The 8,798-nt window shown below is 38.4% G+C and overlaps 1 protein-coding gene across 1 annotated transcript; it reads left to right on the forward strand.

The window, feature by feature from the left end:
• The first annotated feature begins 2,789 nt into the window (after positions 1–2,789).
• On the forward strand, positions 2,790–6,659 carry cdk5r1b (cyclin dependent kinase 5, regulatory subunit 1b (p35)). Its single transcript, XM_056469632.1, has 2 exons — positions 2,790–3,074; positions 4,628–6,659. The coding sequence occupies exon 2, from the start codon at positions 4,804–4,806 to the stop codon at positions 5,716–5,718; it is 915 nt and encodes a 304-aa protein (XP_056325607.1). The 5' UTR covers positions 2,790–3,074; positions 4,628–4,803; the 3' UTR covers positions 5,719–6,659.
• The last annotated feature ends 2,139 nt before the right edge of the window (positions 6,660–8,798 follow it).

The raw sequence follows: 8,798 nt of genomic DNA on the forward strand, positions 1-8,798 counted from the left end.
AAGGCCTAGTGTTGTTTTATCTACATGATAAAGCTATGCAAAAAAATTCATTATATTTTTTAAGTAAATGAAGCAGAAAATTTTTATCAGTGTACATGAATTTTAGAAATGTGTTATCCTACTACAATATAAAGTTACTTGTCAAATAAATTAAAGATTATTTTGAGTTTAAGTTATTGAATTATCTTGTTTATGAAGACTGCAGAGTGATGCATGAAAAAAGACTTTGAATAATTGTTTAAGTATTTTGTCATGTATCTTATATTGTGCCCCCTAAAAGTACAAGTGGCCCCTGCCCGGCGACCCCAGTTACTCTTGGTCTAGAACCGCCACTGGTTCTCTCACCCTTCCAAAAGAGTTTGAGACTTTTAAAGCACTTAACCTCAGATGTTATATGTTATTCTTGTTTATTTAGTAGATAACTGACGAACAAAATACATATTGAAATTAAGATACAGTGATGTGCTTTCATTTTCTCTGTCTTACTCGCAGCAATGCACTTAAATAATGTAGCCTTTGACAGCAAGCATCAGTGTTTTTTGAGATTGAAATGAGAATAAGGGATGGTGGGGTGGGGTGCTACTGGATATGTGCATATTTTATTTTTATTAGCATAAATAAATAATACAATTAATAAAATATAAAATTAATTAGCATTACATATTTAAATAAACATAGCACGATCACCTCACAGCAAGAAGGTCGCTGGTTCGCGCCTCAGCTGGGTCAGTTGGCATTTCTGTGTGGAGTTTGCATATACTCCCCATGTTCGTGTGGGTCTCCTTAAACATATGCTGGATAAATTGGCAGTTAATTCTGCTGTGGAGACCCCAGATTAATAAAGGGACTAAGCCGAAAAGAATATGAATGAATGAAATTTTACAACTTCTTTTTATAGTCACTAGGTGGTGACATATCTCTAAACTGAAACATCTGTAAATCCTGCTATAAATAGTACTTTCCAATGGCATGCTTCCTCTGGTTGAAACGCAAATCTAATTTAATATGCAGAGTAAATTATTTAGATTTTTAAATAAATAAAAAATGAATGTGGAGAAGTATAGATTTACATAAACATACATGAATAAAATGCATTGTTTATTTAGTCTGAGCACTACATGGCTTTTCAGACTGAATTAAAACACTTGTTATTTAGAAGCAGGATTAGAACCAGATTGGATCAGCGTGGAACATGGAGCAAGAAAAACTGTGTACCTGGGTTTAATCTGGCATATAAATACAAATTCTGTCATCATTTATTCACCCTCCACTTGTTTCAAACCTGTTTGCCTCTTCTGTTGTGCACAAAAGTAGATATATTAAAGAATGCCGGAAAGCAGCAGTGATTGATTTCCATTAAAAAATGTAGAAAAACAAAAATTATGGATGTCAATGGCCAAAGTTTCCAACATTCTTCAGAATATGCTATTTTGTGTTCAGCAGAAAAATTGACCACTTCAATAAACAACTTGAGTAAACAGTGAGGAAATTTTCTTTTGCTGTTGTTAACTATGCCTTTTTTTAATATGCTATTAAGCAACACTCACCGGCCACTTTATTAAGTACTAATACCAGGTTGGACCAGTTTTTGCATTCAGAACTGCCTTAATCCTTTGTGCATAGATTCAACAAGGTACTGAAAATATTCCTCAGAAATTTTGGTCCATATTGACATGATAGCATCATGCAGTTGCTGATTTGTCAGCTGCATATTCATAATGTGAATCTCCCGTTCCACCACATCCCAAAGGTGCTCTATTAAATTGATATCTGGTGACTGTGGAGGCCATTTGAGTACAGTGAACTTATTGTCATTTTTAAGAAACCAGTCTGAGATGATTTGCGCTTTATGACATGGTGCGTTATCCTGCTGGTAGTAGCCATCACAAGATATGTACACTGTGGTCATAAACAGATGGACATGGTCAGCAACAATATTCAGGTAGGCTGTGGTTTTGGCACGATGCTCAAATGGTACTAATGGGCCAACTAAGTGGTCTTCTACTGCTGTAGCCCATCCGCCTCAAGGTTGGATGTGTTGTGCGTTCAGAGATGCTTTCTGCATACCTCGGTTGTAACGAGTGGTTATTTGAGTTACTGTTGCCTTTCTATCAGCTGGAACCCGTCTGGCCATTCTCCTCTGACATCAACAAGGCATTTGCGCTCACAGAACTGCCGCTCACTGGATATTTTCTGCTCTCTATTTTCTCTTTTGGACCATTCTTTGTAAGCCGTAGAGATGGTTGTGCGTGAAAATTCCAGTAGATCATCAGGTTCTGAAATACTCAGACCAGCCCGTCTGGCACCAACAACCATTGAAGTCACTTAAATTAGCTTTCTTCTCCATTCTGATGCTCGGTTTGAACTGCAGCAGATCGTCTTGACCATGTGTGCTTTCCTAAATGCATTGAGTTGCTGCCATGTGATTGGTTGATTAGAAATTTGCGTTAACGAGCTGCAGTTGAGCAGGTGTGCCTAATAAAGTGGCCGGTGGGTGTATAGTTGACCCAATTTTGGTTTAAAACAACTCAGCTTCTTTAGAGTGAATAAATAGCCCTTTTGAAGCATTAACAAACCCAAACGACCCCTGAGTGTGAGAATTTGCTTTGATTGAACTGTGGAGTACACGAAGGAGGGGCAGTGAAAAAAATGAAACCTCCAGGTGAGTCCGCAGGGGGGCGCTCTAGTACAGGTTTTCCGACAGAAGGACGCAGTGCGCGCGGCTCTGACAGCACAGCGTCAAACCTAAATCCCGTATCTGCTGGTGTGGACCAATAGCACAGCTTCACTGCTCTCAGCATCACCAACCGAAGGAGACATCCAGCATCCCTAGACCACTGGAGCGCCTACAGAGACCTCCGACGAGACGTGGACATTGCTTTTTTTATTTGACTTGATTAAAAACCTGCTGTTTTGTTGGAATTTAGGCTTCCTGACCGTCTTGATATTAAATCTTTCCTTTGTGTGGATGATTTTGCATCTCCTTGATGCGCAGTGTTATCAAGGATAAACCCAGACAGCCATTACTGCGGCTCTTGTTTTGCTAAAGCATCGTGGAGGAGAGAAAATTTCCTGTAAGTCAGCTGCATTTCTGTTTTTATTTGGTTGATTGTTGGCCATATATGAAAGGAATTACAACATTTTGGATATAAACCGGTAATAGTTTTGATCAGCATTTGAGTTGTTATTTTCATTTCTATCTTTATTTATTTCAAATGGTGTTGTTTTGCTTAGGAAAATCAATGTCAGTGTCTCTCGTCCTCGTGTAAACATGTCAGGGAGGATTGCACATTTTCAGAACCTTGGACAGTGGCCGAAATGTTTTAGCAACGCACAGATATAACAGGACAGAGGCGAAAGTAAGGTTTTTCGTCTTTTTGTGGCGTTATATCCTCTACAAACACGCACTGGATGTGACTGAGGTATTAAAATGTGCCATTAAACACAGATTTGCGAACGGCGATACAGTGGAATCAGTGTATTTACAGGAGAGCAGTAAACAGTGGAGTCTGCAATCATGGCGATGTCTGTATTTATGCTCGTTGGCTGGGTTGACTTTGCCGTCTGAGATATATTTTTGTTTAATTTAAAACGGGTTCTGATATTATGAATTTGGTAGAATTACGAGGCAGATAAATGGTTTATTTTGTTAACTCTTTGGAAAACTATGATTTTGAGAGGATTTTAGGAGGTCAACAACGATTAAAAAAATAGGCTACATGTCTTTTACACAACGCGATACCTTTTCGAGGCCTGTTTTCCACAAAGAGAAAACACTAAGGCACTTCTTAAATTAAAAACATTTTGTTTTATTTCAAATGAGCAGGATATAATTCAGTACATTAATTTAAATAATATCAGGCCATTTTTAAAATAAGATAATTATTTTGACACTTGCGAAAATCCATTGTCCGCTCACTTTGGGAAGCATTAATAATTGAATTATTTTCATTAAAACAATATTAAGTGGCCTAATTGCAAGACAGTATTCAGCATGATTAGAAAAACGTCATCTGTGAACATGATTTTGCATAATAATAATAATAATAATAATAATAATAATAATAATAATAATAATAATTAATAAAGGAATTATTAACCAAAAAAAAAAAATCACAACAATACTAGAATTTAAGAATACAAAAACATGTACTGTAAAATTGTATGCTATGTACTTAATGTGCTTATTGTATTCATGTTGTTTTGCAAAATGTTTTGTTGCTATTGAGGTGGGATATGTTTAAAGCAAGGGACAGGTTGCATGCTATAGCGGCTGGTTAAGGTGTTGGAATGAAGTGAAAGTGTAATTAAATTTACATACAGTATGTAAACAAATGCTATCTTTAAAATTTACCACGTCTCTACACAAGTAGTGCATGGTAATGAGTACTGCAAATATTAATACACGCTAATTAATAAAGACACTTAATATAAATTTGCTCTACATATTTTAATCCGAGTCTTTATTTTGTGCAATTATATTGCATACAAACAACATCCTGCAGTGCTAATTAATAATACATTACACAATGGCATTATGGCTTTATTATAAGGACTACATCAAAAAACACACCAAAATAAAAGTACCAAGTTTTGTGTTCAAATATAAATTTTTTTTGTCTTACAGGCTTTGCAGTAACAGAGCCCTCATCCATACCAACATCATTCTTCCATAAATAGAACACCAACCTAAATTTGGATGTCTAACAGATTGAACTAGTCTCAGGAAGCAGTGGGCTCCAGTTTGGCGCCTTCTTTAGCTGACCCCTAACCTTGAGTTCCTGATATCCCACTCCTGGCATCATGGGAACCGTGCTATCGCTTTCACCCAGCTACCGGAAGGCCGCCTTGTTCGAGGATGGCCCAGCCACTGTGGGCCACTACACGGCGGTTCAGAACAGCAAGAACGCCAAAGACAAGAACCTAAAACGGCACCCACTCATCAACGTACTGCCATGGAAGCGAATAGTAGCCGTTTCAGCTAAGAAAAAGGGGTCTAAGAAGGTGCAGCCTAACACCACCTACCAGAACAATGTTTCTCACCTCAACAATGAGAACCTCAAGAAGTCCCAGTCATGTGCAAATCTCGCCTCCTTTACACAGGACCAGACGAGTCCGTCAAACCAAGGCTCCAAAAACTCTAACAACACAGCTTCCTCGGTCAAGAAAGCACCTCTTTCTAACTCCAATGCTGTCCCTGGGACACCCAAGAGGGTGATCGTCCAGGCCTCCACCAGCGAGCTTCTGCGTTGTCTTGGGGAGTTCCTCTGCCGGAGGTGCTATCGGCTGAAGCATCTTTCCCCTACGGACCCCGTGTTGTGGCTCCGCAGCGTGGACCGTTCTCTGCTCCTGCAGGGCTGGCAGGACCAGGGATTCATCACCCCGGCCAATGTGGTTTTCGTCTACATGCTCTGTCGAGACGTGGTCTCCTCTGAGGTGGCCACAGAGCACGAGCTGCAGGCCGTCCTGCTGACCTGCCTCTACCTGTCTTACTCATACATGGGCAATGAGATCTCATACCCTCTCAAGCCATTCCTTGTGGAGACCTCCAAGGAGACATTCTGGGACCGCTGTCTGTCCATCATCAACTTAATGAGCGCCAAGATGCTGCAGATCAACTCGGATCCTCACTATTTCACCCAGGTCTTTGCAGACCTTAAAAACGAGAGCCAGAAGGAGGAGGAACGGAGTCGTCTGCTTATTGGCCTGGACCGGTGAGGGGGCTTTGGAGATGTCTTTGGTGACTCTGATCTGGCATTTTTTAGGGAAAGTTCATGCAAAATTTTTTATTTTGTTAAATTTACTCACTGTCATGTCAATCCAACCTTGTAGGGCCTTCTGTGGAACATGAAAGAAGTTACTCCATTACATTCTGAGAATCAATTGGATCATTTTGGACCTAGTTGGATTTGATTTGTACAAAAGAAGGGTTTCACAGCATTGACACATGGCAAAATCTTGCTCCATAAGGACTAAAGGTGATGATACATAGGCCAACGTTCAGAGCAATGTTGCCATCAAATAACAACGAGGTGAGACACAGGGCAACTATTTAGCGGACCAAAATTGGGCCCCAATCATAAAGCTAAACATTCTTGAACAGCTTAACTAGCTGAATGCAAGACTGCATGTCGACTATCATAGCAAAAGCGAAGCAGAATATTGCTTAACATAATAATAATAATAATAATAAAGCTAATATCCGCTTGTTAAGTCGTGGCATGTGGAATACTGTTTCCTTGTCCAAGCCACTACTCGTTTGAATTGAGAAAATATTCGTTTATGGCCACTTTTTAGTCCTATCACCCATTAAAGTGCATTTTATATAAAATCATAGTGCACACATCGGTTACCAAAATTTTTATATATATATATATATATATTGCGTACAATATTTTCATAAGTATGACAACAATTTTTAAACTTTTATTATTACAATTTGATGAGTCTCCCCATACAGTTTGACATAGCGCTTGGTTACAGAAGCCGCTTTGCGGAAAGTCACACTTAACAAGCGGATAAGTAAGCCATGCCATGGAAGTACATTACAAACGCACCAAAACTTAGACCTTCACAAAAGTATAAAAGGAAAGCTAATTCACTGTTTGACATTGTAGGCATTAAATTACATAAAAAACCAAGACAACTTACCAAAATAATAAGGTAGGAGTTACTTAGTTAGTTTTTTAGGAGTTTGTTCAAATTTTTCAGACAGCTCCAATCTGACCGTGTGGTTCGTTGCTAGCATTCTGATAGGACATAAAAAAATTACCAATGACTGATCTAATCGATCCAGATACAGTTTGGTTGTGCATCCTCAATGGGAAAGTAACTGTGCTCTAAAAGTTGCTCTGCTTATCCTCCTGCAGAATTTTGATTCAACACTCTTACTTGAAAGATTCTAATGAGTCTGAACACATTCATTTGCTTTAGATTACAGAATTCCTAATTGAGGATGGAGCTAAACTCTGCAGGACTGTGGCCCTCCAGGGAGACCCCTGCCAGAACGTTGTGATGAATGGTGCATAATGAACCATCGTTTCATAGATAGTAATAAATTAGCTTTTGAAAGGTTTTCATGAAACCATCAGTGGGATTGAATCATTTATTTAGTTATACGGATGAAAACAACATCATCCTGAAAGAACAAAGGTGAGTATTTAATGACGAATATGGCATTTTTGGTGACCACAATGGTTTATAATTGAGTAAAATGATTAATTCAAATGGTATAAAGTGGATAATTCACTTTAATTAATAGGCAACAGGTACATTTTGTACGTAAATACTATAAAATGCCAGACATGAGTGGACCAAATGCTCCAAAGCAGTGGATATTTAAAAGCACTGACAGAAAAGACTTCAAACGAGACAAAAACAACAACAATAATGAATGTGGACAGATTTCCAGCTGTTGTCTAGCTGATTTCTGGACACTTTGCACCAATCTTTGCCACCACTGTCAACAGAAACGGAGATTGATCCAAAATCAACAGACACTCGGGCTCCCGTGTCCACGAAACCGGACACTTCGCTGAATGATACACACATTTTCTGTTGCAAATTTTCAATCGCAAAAAAAGGGAACAGGGCGTTTGAGCATCAGGTTGTGTGTGTTTTTGTCCTCAAGCCACAAACTTCGAATAAAGGGAAAGGACTTGCATTGCACAGTGGCTGTTTATAGACTGTAGTTGGTGAAGAGGTAGTCAGCACATTTGTAAGAAAGACCTACTTTATTTTCATCCATGATGCAAAGCTAAACAGATCTCTTCTGTGGTGGTCTACGTCATTTTTTAAAAGCAACTGTGTTCGTCTAGACGCACACAAACAACTGGAGTAAGCTACTTTGAGTTTTTAAGCCGACTGCATATGTGTTTAGAGAATGAAATACAAAAAAAGAAGAAGAAATGAGTTGAAAATGAGTTAAAATAGTTGATCTTGCTATGCCTGCTTCAATGAGCCATTGTTTTGTCATTTTGTTTTCTACTCAGACACGCTTCAGGAAGGTTCTCTGTACAGAAAAGCCTGTATATGTATCAAAAACAGTGCCATACCTTTGATGAAAATCATGTAGGTCTAAAAAAAAAAAAACACACAAATACCAAAGGCCGGCAACCTTTGGAACGGTAGGATTGTCATTAACAATAAGTATCTATTGGAATTGTAATTTATTGTTATTTATTAATTATTTTCACACATTTCTCTCTTGCATTTAGAGATTTTAGTGACGTGTTGTATTATAAAAAAGGCTGATGGCTACCTTTAGGTGGGAATGAAGATTAGAGTGAATGCGCATTAGCATTCGAATGAATAATTCAAGGCGATAACATCTATAAGAGCTTAGTTTCAAACCATTATTAAATCTGAGAAACGCCAAGGTAATTCATCATAGTGACAGACGATCGGTTCCAGTTAAAGATGATAAATAACTGGAACCGGTTTCTCTGTGAAGTACTGTTGGGATGTTCGACATATCAGCACAGTGCAAAAACAATCACGAGCGATTATTATCCCATCAAAACACACGGCAGCATTAAACTGAATGAGATGTGGTCTATTTCTAGAGGCAAACAAACAGCGATTTCAATCCTCTTTTAATCAAGAACCGAATTAAAACCCGCAGCCACATCGATGATATCAATCCAACTGGATCTTGCGTGTTTTGTATGATCAATTTGCCCGCTTTAAAACATCTCAACAGTGCTAAACTGTGCATGCTTTCTTTCGGTAGTTATGTATCTCTTTCTTTATAGTCAAAAAAGAAAAGGAAAAAAAAAAAGAATGTGACAGTCATATAA

Source organism: Danio aesculapii, chromosome 12, assembly GCF_903798145.1.
Source record: "Danio aesculapii chromosome 12, fDanAes4.1, whole genome shotgun sequence".
In the NCBI taxonomy this organism is placed as follows: Eukaryota; Metazoa; Chordata; class Actinopteri; order Cypriniformes; family Danionidae; genus Danio; species Danio aesculapii.

What these genes read in the sequence shown, in the direction of transcription:
- cdk5r1b (XM_056469632.1), top strand. Translation starts at nt 4,804, where the DNA reads ATGGGAACCGTGCTATCGCTTTCACCCAGCTACCGGAAGGCCGCCTTG.